We start from the raw sequence: 18368 nt of genomic DNA on the forward strand, positions 1-18368 counted from the left end.
TTTAGTCCAGTGAAAAATCTTTGTGGTTAAGAGACACATTGAGAATAGATGTTGTAAATAATTTGGACCAAACATATTTACTAAAATTAAGTATATATATAGTTAATTAACCAAATAACAGCAAAAACAGTCTCCCTTCTGCCTCAGTTCATTGATTTCCTTTCCCAAGGAAATCTTATCAACTGATATCTTACGTATTATGTATCCTTCCAGAAAGATTCATATGCATAGGCTAATGAAATAGATATATATCTTTTAAAAAATGTATGCAGACATTGTATTTTGTACCTTTTACTTTTTGCTTAAGAGATCAGTTCATTGGCATATGAATATATTTTTTTCTTTCTTAATGTGTAAATGTTACTATAAAACATTTCATACATACGTATAAGATATAAAGACTGTTATAAAAAATACTCATGTACCTATCACCTACCTTAAGAAATAGGACATCAACTGCCTATAGTTTTCATAGGTTTTCTTGGAATTCCTCTCTGTCTAAAACTTTTTTTTCTGTTGTGACTGCAAAATGATTATTATTGCAAAATAAGAAAGATTTCAGTATTTTACACATTTGAGCAAATAATTTTTGATTTCCTTTCTACTTTTCTTTTTTTCTTTTTTTTTTTTTTTGAGACAGGGTCTCACTGTCTCACTCAGGCTGGAGTGCAGTGGCATGATCTTGCCTCACTCACTGCAACCTCTGCAGCCGGGTTTAAGCGATTCTTCCACCTTAGCCTCCCGAGTAACTGGGATTACAGGTGCACCACCATACCTAGCTAATTTTTGTATTTTTTGATAGAGACAGGGTTTCACCATGTTAGCCAGGCTGATCTCAAACTCCTGACCTCTGGTGATCCATCTCCCTTGGCCTCCGAAAGTGTTAGGATTACAGGCATGAGCCCCCGTGCCCAGCCACTACTTTTCTTAAATTATGAAAAAACCTAATGGTAAGTGGTCTATTAGGTTTTTATAAAGAAAAAAAAACTTTCAAATTTGGCTGTGTTACACCTTTCTTCCTTTATTACTGTATTATTTTGGTTTTTCAAATTATTGTTGTTTATATTAATATCCCAGTCTTAACACATTGAATATTTATTATAAATGGCCTCAGTATTTTAGGGAGCCAACAAGTGAAAATATGCAAATAGATTAAGCAGATATGGCTATTTTTAGTCACCCTTTAAAAAATTTCTACATTATCTGGGTTATTTTTCTAGTCTCATGGTTAAATCTGAGATAGTTAAATCAGATGGTTAAATCCTGTTAACCAGAATGATAACATTCTGTCAACTTTGAAAACAAGATAAAACAGTATTCCCATTCACAGTTCTTTTTGAGCAAAAGACAAGGGATATCTTGACTAGTTTAAAAAATTACTTTCTACTGGAATATCTTATTCAACACTGATGATTTGGGCTGGGGTTTTCCCCCTTGGATTGTGCAGTATAATGCATATTTGGCAAATCATGATTATCTGACAAGGCATATAATATTGTAGATGACTTTTCTTTTTAAAAAGCTCAATTTTTTGAGAAAAGTCTTCTGCAAATTTATTTCACAATCCAAACCTTTTTTGTTTTTTTTTTTAACTGTTTTTGATAGTAAAATTTAGCTTTGGCAATCATCAGGAAAATTTGAATACTACAGAAACTAGGATGTTATATGGTTCATTTTGTTATTACAGAAAGAAGAGTTATGATTCCCAGAGTTATTCCTTTATTTTGTTATAAGGATACTTGATGGTATAACAACAACAGCAACAACGAAAAAGGCAAGCACTTTTGTATTATAACTTTGACACCATGGAAAGCTATGAGCCTTTGAAAGTTCTAGGAGTGTTCAGCCAGGACTACTGAATTCTTGTGACTACTACTGTTGTGTGTGTTACAGTTAATTTAAATATATTTTAAGATGGTCTGTATTTTCTCATTTCTTTGTTAGAGCCAAATACCACAAGTTGAAATATGGGACAGAATTGAATCAGGGTGATATGAAGCCTCCAAGCTATGATTCTGGTAAGCTAATTTTAAAGGAAGTTTAAGTGTTAAAAAGAAGTTAATGTCTAGTATTTTCTAGCAACATTTACAACTGTAAGTTACTTTCTAATTATTTGTATATTAGTTATTTTTTCTGACCTGCTTGTCTTTTGGCACCATTTAGTGTCATTTAGATCATTTTCCACCACCTTCCTTCCTTTTCCCTCTTCCCCTTTCTTTTAGTTCCCCATTTTCTGCTTATGTTCTACACTTACTGGAAGGATCAGAGTTCATGGGGTAACATGCACCAGCATAACCTTGTCTAGCTGGGTCTGCCCAGAGTTAATGGGAACTTTCAGATGTGCAGTACAAAGTACATCATGCTCTTGAAATCCTGAGAAAGATTAGGAAATATAGAGGTAAGAGATTTCTTCTTAAAGCATGGAGGAATTCCTCATCCCAAAAACATAATTCTTTGGTTTCAGGTGGAAAACTGTTTTGGTCTTTCTTGTCCACAGGAGTTTCTGTAACTAGAACATGTTTTAACAGCTGAACCATTTATTATATTTTTGAATTATTTCTTCTTTTTCTTTTTCCTACTTCTTCATACCATCAAACAATATAAAATATTACTTGTAAATAATCAGATATTAAGAAATATAGATATAATTCACTTATTAGTAGGTATTAGGGAAGAATGACAAAAATTAATCAAAAGTTATCAGCCATGTTTTAGATAGGTACGTTTTTGGCGTAATTTCAGGTTAAATTTCCCAATCAGATATCTGAAGACATTAATGTTCATTTATATCATTTACTGAAATACGTACCTTGTACTAGAGGCTTTATATATATATATTTACTTTAAATTTTATTTTATTTTTTTTGAGACGGAGTCTCACTCTGTCACCCAGTCTGGAGTGCAGTGGCACGATCTCGGCTCACTGCAAGCTCCACCTCCCGGGTTCACGCCATTCTCCTGCCTCAGCCTCCCGAGTAACTGGGATTACTGGCGCCCACCACCAGGCCCGGCTAATTTTTTGTATTTTTAATAGAGACGGGGTTTCACCATGTTAGCCAGGATGGTCTCGATCTCCTGACCTCTTAATCCTCCCGCCTCGGCCTCCCATAGTGCTAGGATTACAGGCGTGAGCCACCACACCCGGCCGCATATTCACTTTAAATTTTAAAGTAGTTATTCGGTAAAGTATCTTCGGTAAAGATAATATTTATTTGGATTTTACATATGTGAAATTTAAACTCAGAGAAGTGGAAAAACTTGCCCAACGTCACACAGATATTAAGTAATGATAGAATATGGAGCTGAACCCAGGTCTTTCTGACTCCAAAATTCATATTCTTTCCATTTTATCATGTTGCTTCTGTATTTGACAATGTATGAAAGAACTTTCCAAAATGACTTCTAAATGTACTGCCAATTTTGTAGTTAATTCAGTGTAGTAGTGTATTAATGCGTTTCCTCAGCTGAATATTAAATGCTTGAGATCTAAAGCAATGCCAGTTGATCACTGGTGTGTTTTTTTTCCTTTGTTTTTTAATATTCTGTCTTTTACTTGAGCGTCTGTTCTTGTGACCTGAGATGTGCTTAAATTTCAAAATAAATTTTTAAAAAATCTAGGCTATTTGTTAAAAACTGTTCTAAAACTATATTAACTGACTCAAAGGAGTGATTTTAATTAGTATCGTATTAAAAAGTTTTCATTTCTTAAGTTTTGGATATCAATTTAGGAGAATAGAAGCCTAGATACAATGTATTTTTTAAATGTTTGTAAGTAAACATGGCTGGCTGCAGTGGCTAATGCCTGTAATCCCACTTTGGGAGGCCAAGGTGGGAGGATTGCTTAAGGCTAGGAGTTTGAGACCAGTCTGCGCAATGTATGCAAGACCCTGTCTCTACCAAAAAATTAAAAAATTAGCTGGGGATGGTGGCACATACCTGTAGTCCTAGCTACTGGGGAGGCTGAGGTGAAAGGATCACTTGAGCTCAGGAGTTTGAGGTTAGGTTATAGTGTGCTAAGATTGTGCCACTGCACTCTAGCCTGAGTGACAGAGTGAGATCCTGTCTCTTAAAAAAAAAATTATAAAGTTTATAAGTAAACAGCACCGCTCAGTAGAAAGGGCTTGCGCTTTAAAAGCAGATAGATGTAAGTTTGACTCTGCCCCAACATTTTAAATTTCCGTGCTCCTACTTAATTTCTCTATGGTTACTCCATTCCTGATCTGTAAACTAGGAAATACTCTGGGAATACTTCCTAGCTCAAATGTTTATTTTCTTAGTATACAATACCTAGTTATTCTCAGTATATAATACTTAGTTAGTACCTAGTATAATTTCATCTATCTTTCCAAGCATCCATTCATCTTATAAATATTATATATATAATGTTTTTCAGACCTAGTACCAAATCCAGTGAATAAGACAACAATGTCCTGTTGGATTTTTGTAGGGAAGACAGACAGTTAAAGAAGTGATTACAATGACATATGACATGTATAATGGAGAAATACTAAGTGTTATTGAGCACAGTAGCACAAACCTAGTCAAGTGGTCAAGAAAGGCTTCTTGGAGGAAGTGATGTTTAATTTTGACATCTTAAGGACAAGTAGGAATTAGCCAGGGCAAGTAAACTGACTAAATATTTGTTGAATGGGAGGTGGGAGAAAGGCAGAGTATTAGCAGCAGAGCTTCTGAGGTAAGACTATGGCACATTTGAGAAATGGGATACCTGGATAGTAGTGGGAGAGAGGGAAGGAATGTTTCCAGATGTAGACAGAGAGTTAGCTGGGGGGTAAAATAGTTACAAGGGCCTTGTGAAACATGTTAAGTAGTTCACGCTTAGGAATATTCTAAGCATTTGAAGGATCTTAATTAGGGGTTTATGATGAGATTTACTCTTGGATTACGTGGGCTGTAGTGTGGAACATGGATTAGAGAGGAGCAACGATGGAGATGGGGCGACTGGTTAGAGGACTGTTGCAGAAACCTGGGCAAATGAGTAAGGTTTCCTTGACAAGGGTGTGTTCAGGAAATATTTAGGAAGTAAAATATGCAGGAACTGTTCTTTTTATATGTACATAAATTCGATTTTATGCTGATCTTTTCTGTATTATTCTAATTTTAGTATATTTGCTGCCAAGGCAAGCACAGGAACTACTTCTTGATTGGATGTAGGGGGTGAAAAAAGGATGAGTCAGAAGTGACTCCCACATTTGTAATTTAAACAACTAGACCAGAAGTAGATTTGGAAAATGGTGGGTTCACTTTTGGATTTATTTCTTAGATAACCAAGTGGAGATGGCTAGTAGACAGTTGAGTATATGGGTCTTGAGCTCAAGCCAGAAGTATGGATGTGTTAGAGACATAAATTTGAGAGGCATCAACATATGGTACTGGTGGCACTCACAGCCATTGGAGTTGAAACAGTCACCCAGGAGCTGTATGTGAGGTAAGATTACATAAAATGGAGCCCTGAGGAATGACATTTAAAAGACTGGTAGAAGAATGGAAACATGAAAAAGAGTCTGATAGAGAGTACATTAGCAGTAGGAGGAAAACCAGGAGACCAAGGAAACCAAGAGAAGAGAGGGCTTCCAGAAGGAAGGACTGTTCAACACTACTGGTTAATTCCCAGAGGACTGAAGAATATCTGTAGGACTCTGTGACACGTGGGACACTGAGAACTTTAGGAGAGAGGTGAGGGCAAAAACAAAGTGGGTATAGTTAGGTTTCAGGAAGCTTAGGTTGTGAAGGTGAAGGAGAGAGATTAGAGGGCAATAGCTGGAAGGACATGGGGTCAAGGAAAGTGTGTGTGTGCGTGTGTGCACACTCGCGCGCACATGGTGTGATGTGTGTCTTAGAGGAGTAACCAATAAAAAGGGAAAGAGTAGAGATACTCAAAATAGGAAGATAATCTGAAGAAGGTGGTAGGGATTGGATTCTGAGCATAGCTGGAGAATGGCAGGAGGAGCATGTCTTTTATCATTACCAAGAGAGAATGTAGGAAGTTAGGTTAACAGATTTATAGATTTGGATTTCTGTTTGGTGGTGGGTATTTGAGGGAACGTCCACAAGTGATAGCTTTATGTATGAGATAGGATTATCTGCTGAGAGTGGGTCAGATGTTTAAGAAAAGTAGAGAAGGTTTAAAATGCTAATGGTAAACAGGAAGACTGACTTTCCAGGGAATAGTAGGATCGAGAAAAGCTAAGGGTCCAGTTAAGGTGTGTGATCATGAGTGTGTGTAGAGGCACTAGGCTGCACATTTGGTAGCCTGGGTAAAGTCAAAGAGAATGCAGATAGTTAATAGTTGAATTCACGGAGAGACAAAGGGACAAAAAAATTTGGCAAAGGAATGATTGAAGTGATAAGCCATGAACTAAAACTACAGAGGGAAGGAAGTGAAGACACAAGGAGGCTGACTAATGGGTGAATTAAAAGTAAGGGGGTAGATTCTGGTCTAGAGCAGGTCAGCAAACTTTTTCTGTAAAGGGCCGGATAGTAAATATTTTGGGTTTTGAAGGCTGTTTGTTGCAGCTACTCAACTTTGCCACTGTAGCATGCAAGCATTCATAGACAGTACATAAATTAATGGATGTGTCTGTACTATAAAAACAGGTGGTAGGCTGGATTTGACATGCAGGCAGTAGTGTGCTGGCCCCTGGCTAGAGGTCCCAGCTAAATTAAAGAACTAGCGAATTTAGGGAAAAAAGAAAGAAAAAAGAACTAATGAATTGGGAGTAATTGAGCCTGACGGGTCTGCTCAGAGAATCAGTTTGCATCTATCATAGTTCCTCATGATGACAAGACCTAAGATATGACAGCTAGAGAGGGTGGTGGCTGTGGGGAGGCAGAAGCGGATCTCCTACATGCATATTGATTTCACTCAAGATAATGTAGAAGTTTGGTGGCAGAAGCATGTGAGCCAGATTTGGAGGGTTATCTTGGGATTTATAGATGATGGTGATAAGGACTAGGAGGTGGCAGAAAGGGTATATTCAAATGGCATAACCATTAAAGAAGCAGGGATTTTTTTTTCCATTCTTTGTTCTTTTATCTATTTACCATATTTTCCTAAAACTGATAATCCAGACGTTTTCTGAAACATTTTTCACAAAAATTTACTTTTCCTTTCTAACTTTTTTTTTGTCCCACTTCCAGACCTTCATATTTCTACTTTAGGAGAATATTATCTCAGGCTATGTTAAAATGTATTTATTTTTGATATTTCAGTCTCTCCTATTTAATATTAGAAGCCAGGTACTTATTTAAAGTTGAATATATCCAGTGTGATAAATTCTGTCTTTTAATTGAGAAATTTAGACCATTTGCACTTATGATTATTGATATGGTTAGGTTAATGCTACCACCTTTGTAATTTGTTTTGTTCAGTCTGTTCTTGTTTCTTTTCCTTCTTTTTCAGCCTTCTTTTGAATTATCAAATATTTTTTATGATTCAATTTTATCTCTTTTGCTGACTTACTAGCAGTAATTCTTATTTTAGTAATTGCTTTAGGGCTTACAAGGCACATCTTTAACTTATTACAGTCTGTCTTCAAGTGATAATACACCACTTCATGGATAGAACAATAACCTTATAATAGTGTACTTCCGTTTCTCCTCTTCCCAGTCTTTGTGCTGTTGTTGTCATGTATTTTACTTCTATGTATGTGATAAACCACGCACTCCATTGTTATTTTTTTCCAGCAGTCTTTTGTCTTTTAAAGACATTTAAATAATAATATGAAAAAAAATTCCCAATACTCATTATTCCTTTGTGTAGATCTGTGTTTCCGTATTATTTTCCTTCAACCTTAAAGTCTTCCGCTCACATATCTTGTCATATGGAATGCTAGTAATGAGTTTTTGCAGCTTTTGTATGTCTGAGAAAGTTTTTTTTGTTTTGTTTTTTTTTTTTTTGAGATGAAGTCTCGCTCTTGTCCCCCAGGCTGGAGTGTGATGGCACGATCTCGGCTCACTGCAACCTCCGCCTCCCAGTTTCAAGCGATTCTTCTGCCTCAGCCCCCCGAGGTAGCTGGGATTACAGGCGCCTGCCACCACGCCTGAATAATTTTTGTATTTTTAGTAGAAATGGGGTTTTACCATGTTGGCCAGGCTGGTCTAGAACTCCTGACATCAAGTGATCCGTCTACCCTGGCCTCCCAAAGTGCTGGGATTACAAGTGTGAGCCACTGCGCCCGGCCTGAAAAAGTCTTTATTTTGCTCATAGGCATTATTTCTGATGAGATATCTCCTGTTGCCCTTATTTTTGTTGCTCTGTGTATAATGTGATCTTTTTCTCTGGCTGCTTTTAAGATTTTCTCTTTATCATTGGTTCTAAATGATTGTATTATGATATGCCCTGGTGTAGTTAGCCCTCTCTACGTATTTCTTATGCTTGGGATTTATTGAGTTTCTTGGATCTGTGGGTTTATAGGTTTCATGGAATTTGGCACTTTTCAGCCATTATTTCTTCAGATACTGTTTTTGTTCCTCCCTGTGCTATGATATGGAAACTCTCTCTAGGTGGTGTCTGGGATAATCATGAGGCTTACCTGTTTGCTTCCCTCTTCTCTCAGGTATTATGTCCTTTGTTGCGTGATGTCCAGTGTTTTGAAAACCATTGTTTCATCTGTTTTGTTTTATAGTTGGTTTAGCAGGACAGTAAATCTAGTGTCTGTTACTCTGATTTGACTGGAAATAGCAGTCAAATACTTTCGATATTACCGAGAAATTCAAGTATTATCTATATTAAAATCCTCACTTTTATATAATGTCACTTTTTGAACTTGACAAGGCAAGAATGAATTGTGATAGTTGATGACTACTTACTAACCATGGAAAGAACTGCGAGCTTAGCCTGAATAAGGAAATATAAGAGCTATTTGACTTTGGGTTTCTTTTTTTAACCTGAAATTTTTTTTTTTTCTTTGAGATGAAGTCTCTACTTCCGTTGCCCAGGCTGCAGTGCAGTGGTGCAATCTCGATTCACTGCAACCTTCACCTCCTGGGTTCAAATGATTCTCCTGCCTCAGCCTCCCTAGTAGCTGGGATTACAGGCATGTGCCACCTTGCCCAGCTATTTTTTTTGGGAGGTGGTCGGGGTTGGGGATAGAGGCTTGCTTTGTCACGCAGCCTGGAGTGTAGTGATGTGATCTTGGCTCACTGCAACCTCCGGCTCACTGCAACCTCTGCCTCCCAGGTTCATGTGATTCTCCTGCCTCAGCCTCCTGAGTAGTTGGGATTACGGGCATGAGCCACCGCACCCAGCCTCCAACTAACTTTTGTATTTTTAGTAGAGATGAAGTTTCACCATATTGGCCAGGCTGGTCTCAAACTCCTGGGTTTGAGTGATCTGCCCACCTCGGCCTCCTAAAGTGCTGGTATTACAGGCATGAGCCACTGCGGCCCAGCCATAACCTCAGATGTTACTTAGAGGGTCAGATTTTATCTCAGTGTAAGAATACACTTTTTTTTAAGAGGATAGGGTACATTCTTATTTGATTCTTATTAAGATGTAATTTACATATCATAAAAGTCACCCTTTTTAGTGTTTTCACAAATCTCTCCCTCCCTACGCTAATCCCCTGGCAACCAGTAGTCTGTTTTCCATTTCTATAGTTTTGCCTTTTCTAGAAAGTCATATGAATTCCAGAATCTTACAGATTGTAGCCTTTTGATTCTGGCTTATTCACTTAGAATAATGCATTTGAGATTTATGTATGTTTGTATCAGTAATTCATTCCTTGTTCTTCTTGAGCAGTATTCCGTTGATTTGCTGTATCACACTTTTGTGATATCACTGGCTGCCAAAATAGGCAGAAGTAGTTGAGTATATTTGAGGATGGCGTAGAAAGGATTTAGCCCTATTCTGATGGGAGATTTAATGACCTCAGAACTTCATTTAACATCTGAAGTCTTGAAATGGCAATGTAAATGTTTTTAGTTGGCAAGTACAGGTTATTCACTTGACTTAAGAAGGCGATATATTGGAACATACTATGTTACCTGCACAGATCCTGAATTTGTGGTCAGTGGAAACAGGATGTATTTGTTTTCCCTGAGTTTGGGGACAGCGTTTTTGCTCCCTTCTTTTTTTATTTTTTATTTTTTTTTGAATTTATTTTCTCTTTGAAGTTATCACAAAGTAATTAGCTTCTTTTTGGAGTTAATTTAATTCCCTTTATTTTCTACCTGCCTTTCCAGTCTACTTCTGTTTCTTTGGTATATCACAGAACTAAGCCTAGTTATTTTAGAGTTCTTTTAGAAGAAAAACAAACTTGGAAGATTTAGTTCTTATTTTTATTCATGTATTTCTCTAATTTCTTATTGTAGTGATAGCATGGGAAGGAAAATGCTGGGGCTCTGGAGTGAAACAGAAATTCAGCACTTACAATTGTGTTTCTAACTAAAAAACCTGAAAATTACCTTCCAAAACTCAGCTTTCTTATTTTTAAAATGAGGCTAAGTACCTATCTTTGAGGTTGTAAGGAATAAAAGAGATAATGTGTGTGTTTTTAACACAGTATGTAGTAAATACTTAATTTCTTTCTTTCTTTCTTTCTTTCTTTTTTTTTTTTTTTTTTTTTGAGACGGAGTCTTGCTCTGTCACCCACACTGGAGTGCAGTGGCATCATCTTGGCTCACTGCAACCTCCACCTCCCAGGTTCAAGCGATTCTTCTGCCTCAGCCTCCTGAGTAGCTGGGAAACAGGCATGTGCCACCACGCCTGGCTAAGTTTTTGTATTTTTAGTAGAGACAGGATTTCACCATGTTAGCCAGGCTGGTGTCTGTCTCCTTACCTCGTGATCCGCCCGCCTTGGCCTCCCAAAGTGCTGGGATTACAGATGTGAGCCACTGTGCCTGGCCCGTAAATACTTAATTTCAAATGTCACCAAATAAAATTTCCCAGTCCCTTTTGTATCTCCACTTGAATAAGATCCTATAAAGATCAGCAGTTTTTTAGAGTTTGATCAAAGGCTGAGGAAAGTATGCACTTTTTTTGTACTGTTAATATAGAACCATAGTGTAGCTTGGAGATTGTGCAGTCCAGACTTACCATAGAGAAAGCTCTTTTTATTTTACCACCTTCTAAAAAGGATTCTGCTTTTACCTAATGATGAATTTAAGCTTTAAAATGTTTAGGAGGTTTTCATTCAAAGAATGTCATTAAAAGAATACTTGAGGGTTTTGTTTTGTTTTGTTTTGTTTTTGAGATGGAGTCTTGCTCTGTTGCCCACGCTGGAGTGCAATGGCGCAATCATCTCGGCTCACTGCAACCTCCGCTTCTTGGGTTCAAGGGATTGTCCTGCCTCAGCCTCCCGAGTAGTTGGGATTACAGGCACCCACCACCACTAATTTTTGTATTTTTAGTAGAGATGGGGATTTTTGCCATGTTGGTCAGTCTGGTCTCAAACTCCTGACCTCAGGTATCCACCCGCCTCGGCCTCCCAAGGTGCTGGGATTATAGGTGTGAGCCACCACGCCTGGCCTACCTGAAGTTTTTAGATGTAATAGCTAATGAGGGAAACAGGTTTGGATTAAGGTTGTTATATATCTGCTCTTTACCAAATTGGGTTTTCTACCATCATTCCTCAGTATTTTGTTCTAGTTCTTTTTTTAAAAAAATTACTTGTTACTTATTTATTCATTCATTGATTCATTTTTTTGAGACAGAGCCTCCCTCTGTTGCCCAGGCTGGAGTGCAGTGGCACGATTACAGCTCACTGCAGCCTCATCTTCCCGGGCTTAGGTGATTCTCCCACTTAAGCCTCCCTAGTAGCTGGGACCACAGCTGCATGCCACTATGCCCAGATAATTTTTTTTTGTAGAGACAGGGTTTACTCCATGTTGCCCAGGCTGGTCTCAAACTCCTGGGTTCTAGAGATCCACCTGCCTTGGCCTCCCAAATTGCTGGGATTATAGGTGTGAGCCACCATGCCCAGTTATTATTTATTTTTAATTTTTAATTTCTGTAGGTACATAGTAGGTGTATATATTTATGGGGTACATGAGATGTTTTGATAGAGTCATGCAATGTGTACTAGTCACATCATGGAAAATGGGGTATCCATCCCCTCGAGCATTTATCCTTTGTGTTACAAATAATCCAGTTATACCCTTAGTTATTTTTAAATGTTCAATTATTGTTATTATTTACTTGTTCTAGTTCTGATGTGCTACTTTATAATACTTTTATTTGGCTCTCATTGTGTGACTTGATTGGATAAGTCTTTGTTCTGGAGAAAAATTCTCAGTCTAGTTAAAGATAGGGAAAATGTATTTATTTTAGTTCTGCTACTCTTAGGGAAATCCAGTAACAATAATTTATATTAGAGTTTTGTTATAGAAATTACAGTTAAAAAACAGAACTTGCATTATCTTAACACATACCTTACAGTTGCAGTTTTACATATTCTTAATCTTATAAATGTTTATTGGACGTTATTAATGGATTAAGATGCCCTCTAATACGTAAAACAAGTCAGTTTTATTATGACTTAATGTTTTCTAGATGAAGGTAATGAAACAGAAGTGCAGCCACAACAAAACAGCCAGTTAATGTGGAAACAAGGTCGACAACTACTCAGACAGTAAGTGTCCCATAGTCAAACTTATAAATGGCTGAAGACAAGAAACAGTTTTTATGAAGTTATTTTTACTGTGTATTTTCAAGTCAGATGAATATTTTATCTCTTATACGGATGCTGTGAAAAAGCTTAATTGAATTACTGTTCCTTTTTCATATTAAATACTTCTTCTGTGTGGTAGAACTTATATAGTTAAAAGAATTTTATAACTTTAAAGTTATTATTTTCATTGCATATTTTATGTATGAATATATAACATTTTAATATATGTGCAATTGGCCGGGCGCAGTAGCTCACGCCTGTAATCCCAGCACTTTGGGAGGTCAAGGTGGATGGATCACTTGAAGTCAGGAGTTTGAGACCAGCCTCACCAACGTGGTGAAACCCCATCTCTACTAAAAACACAAAATTAGCCGGGCGTGGTGGCACATGCCTGTAATTTCAGCTACTTGGGAGGCTGAGGCAGGAGAATTGCTTGAACCCGGGAGGTGGAGTTTGCAGTGAGCCGAGATTGCACTGTTGCACTCCAGCCTGGGCAACAAGAGCGAAACGTCATCTCAAAAAAAAAAAAAAAAAAATGTGCAATTGGTGTTTACATGCAATTTTGTTATGTTTTAAAACTTTTAAATAATTGGAGAACTTTTTGAATTCTCCAAATTTGCAAATATTGCCTAACATATATTTCATTCATTGATTCATTCATTCATTTGAGATGGAGTCTCACTCTGTCGCCCAGGCTGGAGTCCAGTGGCACAATCTTGGCTTACAGCAACTGCTGCCTCCTGGGCTCAAGTGATTCTCTTGCCTCAGCCTCCCGGCTAGCTGGGACTACAGGTGTGTGCCTGCCTCTATGCCTGTCTAATTTTTTTGTATTTTTGTAGAGATGGGGTTTTGCCATGTTGGCCAGGCTGGTCTCGAACTCCTGACTTTGAGTGATCTCCCCACCTTGGCCCCTCAAAGTGCTGGGATTACAGGTGTGAGCCACCACTCCCGGTCAACTTTCTTCCATAAAATATTAATATGTATTTGAGACAATAAAGAGTAAACAAAGATGAGTTGAGGCTCTGATATCAAGAGGTAGACTAGACTCACCAGTTGAGTGCCTGGTTCTTGAATACCACCTTTGAAACTCATATTCAGATTTGTGCCTCAGTAAAATGAAATTTACTACCTGGTTTTTTGGAGGTTGATTATAAGTAGTTTAAACCCAAGGTTTCCAAAGTGGATGTATAGCAGCTATTACTTTTGACTACGGAAAGAGAATCTTAAAATGTCTTTGCATATGTATTTTTTAATCTAGATAGTTACAAGAAAATGAGATATTTTCTGATATTTAATAAGTGAATTTTTACTAATGCTCACACTTTGATCTTAAATATGACTTACACATCTTCCTTTTTAAAATAGATGTGTTCTTAGAATGTTAATCTTTTTTTTTAAACAAAAAATGGTTTCATAATGAGCTCTCCAAGAGATATTTTCAAAAACTTCAAAGGACCCATAATCTACTCTTCTGAGTAAAGGTGTCATTTTATCAATGAATGAGGAAGTAACTGTTGAGTAAAACCAGCTTATCTATGGCAAGAGCAATTTTGAAACAGGTATTTGTAATGTGATTTTGTTGCCAAAGTGAGGTATGTCTCAAATATTATTTGTTAAAAATGGAAAAGTATAACATCTTTGAAGCAGTTTTCAAGAACTTTAAATTTAGGAAAGTTGGGAATTTATTATCCAAATTTTAATTGAGATCTTTCTATAAATATTGGATGGGACTGAAAAACGAGCATCTTGATTTGGTAACCCTTTGATCACATATATTTCTGAGATAACTCTTTCAGCTATAATAACTAAGACCAAATCTTGTTAATAAACTGAACTTAAACTGGTTATCTCATCAACCTTTGTTTTCTTCTTTCATCCAGTAGACTCGGTGCCTACTTATAAGTTAATGTCTGATGTTTGTCTATCATGTTTATTAATGGCATTTACCTTTTTCATGGTCCTGCCACGGCCACTTTTGGTCTGTTTTGGTCAACTTTGGTGTTAATAGGTATTGAGTCCTGTCTATATGCCAGGTACAATATTAGGTGTGTCTGTTTTAGGGGATAGAAAACTGAGGTTCAGGAGAATTAAAGTTATGCAAGTAAGTGGCAGAAACAGGACCCAGATCTAGCTCTCAATACAAAGCCTTAGCTCTTTTTTTGTGTTGCTGCCTTTCAGTAACATACACACATATGTGTACACACACCCCCTACGTTCTACAATTTAATTGTGGTTTATTTTTATTTTAATAATAAAAATATTATTATTTTTATAATAATATAAAAATAATTTATATTATTTTTATAATAATATAAAAATAATTTATATTATTTTTATAATAATATAAAAATAATTTATATTATTTTTATAATAATATAAAAATAATTTATATTATTTTTATAATAATATAAAAATAATTTATATTATTTTTATAATAATATAAAAATAATTTATATTATTTTTATATATAAATATGTAAAGCTCAGGATAGAAGCTTCAATTCTGTAGAAGTGACTCGAGAAATACTACCTTCTTGTGTGTAATGAAGGAGACGATATATGCTAGGAACATTCTGTATAGATCACACACAGTTGATCCATGACAAATTTTAAAAAACTACTGGAATAACTATTATACTGATTTGGTAGAGTCTGGGAGTGAGCTAGCTCCAATCCAGCCTAAAGGAAAGAATGTGCTATTAGATATATTAAAGACCAGCTTCTTCTTATGGTTAATGTAATGAATGGTGTATTGTATAGTTCTCTCATTTTTCTCAGTGACTGTAGAGGCTGGTACTGCAAGAGACAGCACCATCTGCAGCTGGAAGATTATTTATTAACAAGTCTTACTAGCATAGTACTGTACTGTTAAGTCTTATGCAGGCGATGAGTTTAAATACATACTTTTATTTACATATTAAATTATAGAATACTGATTCCAGTATGACTGAACTCTAAGGATTCTCTTCACACAGGTATCTACAGGAGGTGGGTTATACAGATACTATTCTTGATGTGAAATCTAAACGAGTGCGAGCTTTGTTGGGCTTTTCAAGTGATGTCACGGACAGGGAAGATGACAAAAATCAGGACTCAGTTGTAAATGGCACAGAGGCTGAAGTTAAAGAGACAGCAATGATTGGGTAAGTATTTTGTCTGGAAAGTGTTTTAGCTATTATTAGTTCTTATTAAATATTTTTGGTTTTATGGACATTACTTGTACTTTTAGGTAGTGACATTGAAATAATTTAATTATAACTTAATAAAAATTCTAAAATTTTATTTGGTTAGAAGGTAACAAGGACTGGAGTTATTTATGACTCTTTTAATTCAAGAATATTATTTGTGATATTTAATACAGATTTTAGTATATTTATTTAATAGATTTTAGTATATTGACTTAATCACTAAATAAAACTTCAGAAAAGATTTTATTTGGAAATTCAGTACAAATCCATAAGAATGACGTTTCATGATTGGTGATCCAGAAATCGTAAAAATACCTCAAATTCTTTAGAAGTAACACTGTTTTTTAACCACTTTTGTTTATCTAATAATGTAATTTATCTTTCCTTTGATATAAAATATCTATTTTAAGTAGCTATTTTGAAGTGACAGCGTAAGTGTGAACAATTCAGTAGCTATTTGAAATATTTTGTTTTCCATTTTGGATTATGTATCATACAATTATATATAATTCTAGTTAAAATAAGCATAAACAGTTCAATAAAGAGATTCTCATTTATTGGGAAAAAATTTCCGTGATTGTTAATTGAATAAAAAGCCAAAAATTCTGTGAATGTTTATGACTTTTATTTTGACACTTGTTTAGGAAGGAAGAATGGTTTTAATTGAACTCTAAATTTTCTAGCAAGAAGATAGTTCCTGCTATTTGGAATATAAATTAAAATTATGGGATTAGGTAAAGGTTCACTGTAGGACTTTTACAAACAAAGTTCCTTGGAGCCTTAAAATGTATTCATTAATAATTAAGAATACATTTCCAACTTTGTAGGCTGCGTTAAAAAAATACATTAACTTATATATGTAAATGTAAGGCATGGTATTTCTCTGTATAGGTACAGACTGTGGACATTATCTTTAGTTCTGTTTTTACGTTCTGGGTTTAATGTAAGTCATCAAGTTAACTTAGGTAGTATAAATGGTTGTTTTTTTTTTTTTTTTTGAGACGGAGTCTCGCTCTGTCACCCAGGCTGGAGTGCAGTGGCGCGATCGCAGCTCACTGCAAGCTCTGCCTCCCGGGTTCACGCCATTCTCCTGCCTCAGCCTCCCAAGTAGGTGAGACTACAGGCGCGTGCCACCGCACCCAGCTAATTTTTTGTATTTTTAGTAGAGATGGGGTTTCACCATGTTGGCCGGGATGGTCTCGATCTCTTGACCTCGTGATCTGCCTGCCTCGGCCTCCGGAAGTACTGGGATTACAGGCATGAGCCACCACGCCTGGCTGATAGTATAAATGTTTTTAAGAACTAGAATGCATACTTTAATAACCTTCAGTAAAGACTTTCAGGGAAGACCACTCTTGTGTGTTTTGGCCTTGATTTGTCTTTTAAAAATGACAAAGATACTGTTGCTAATCTGTCCGATTTCAGTAGGGATAAAGAGTTAGGGGAGGGTGATACCAAACACAAAGCTGTAAGCAGATTTGAAATTTAAGATAGATCTCTTTTGAAAATTTTGTCCATAGTAGTTTCTACATTTTTTTTTTTTCCCCAGGAAAATGCTCTCTGTCTAAAAGATTACCTAATGAACTGGAGATAAATCTTTCTGTTCTGGCCATTGGAATCTTTACTAAATTTATTTATTTATTTGTTTGTTTAGAGACAGAGTCTCACTCTGTCACCTGGGCTGGAGTGCAGTGGCACGATCTCAGCTCACTGCAACCTCTGCCTCCCGGGTTCAAGCGATTCTCCTGCCTAAGCCTCCCGAGTAGCTGAGACTACAGGCATGTGCCACTACACCCAGCTAATTTTTGTATTTTTAGTAGAGATGGAGTTTCACCATGTTGGTTGGCCAGGATGGTCTCAATCTCTTGATCTCGTGATCCGCCTGCCTCAGCCTCCCAAAGTGCTGGGATTACAGGTGTGAGCCACCGCGCCCAGCCAATCTTTACTAAATTTATTTTGAGGGAACTAAATTCAAGTCATATATTTGAAAATTCAACTGTTTCTAAGAGATTAATGGCTTATTAATCAACAGGGTCAAGTCTAGTAGCAATGTTAATTTGACTAGTGTATTGCTGTTAGTAACTTTATGTACACATTTTCTCTTTTACTTTAGCTGTTAAGCAGAAATACAAGATTGCATCAGAGAAAAATGACATACTTATTATTTTCTTAGTTGTATAAACTTACGTAAGATGTCAAAGGGAGAGTTGCAGAGAGAATAAGAGTAGAGAAAAACGGCGGTAGAGATAATAAAAATATTTTTAAAATGAAATACATTAAGGTTGGTGTAAAGATCAAAATAATAGTAAATCAGGAGGGGGAGTTTTTTACATTAGATTACCACTAATCTAAATAGATATGAGTGGCTCACGCCTATAATCCCAGCACTTTGGGAGGCTGAGGCTGAGGCTGGCGAATCACTTGGGCTCAGGAATTAGAGACCAGCTTGGGCAACATAGTGGAACCCCATCTCTACTGAAAATACAAAAATTAGCAGGGCGTGGTGGCTCACTCCTGTAATCCCAGCTGCTTGGGAGGCTGAAACTGGAGAA

At 36.5% G+C, this 18368-nt stretch overlaps 1 protein-coding gene across 3 annotated transcripts in view; it reads left to right on the top strand.

Moving 5' to 3' along the window:
* STRN (striatin) overlaps positions 1-18368 on the top strand; it is a 120871-nt gene that overhangs the window by 48601 nt on the left and 53902 nt on the right. For 2 of the 3 annotated variants that reach the window (XM_002812138.6, XM_024242555.3), the window contains 3 exons: positions 1945-2018; positions 12512-12590; positions 15604-15771. In XM_002812138.6, the coding sequence (XP_002812184.3) occupies positions 1945-2018; positions 12512-12590; positions 15604-15771 (321 nt within the window). Of the gene's footprint in view, positions 1-1708; positions 1775-1944; positions 2019-12511; positions 12591-15603; positions 15772-18368 lie in introns of those variants that run through there. The other variant, XM_054548228.2, reaches the window with a different exon arrangement.

This window comes from Pongo abelii, chromosome 12 (assembly GCF_028885655.2).
Source record: "Pongo abelii isolate AG06213 chromosome 12, NHGRI_mPonAbe1-v2.0_pri, whole genome shotgun sequence".
NCBI classification, from domain to species: domain Eukaryota; kingdom Metazoa; phylum Chordata; class Mammalia; order Primates; family Hominidae; genus Pongo; species Pongo abelii.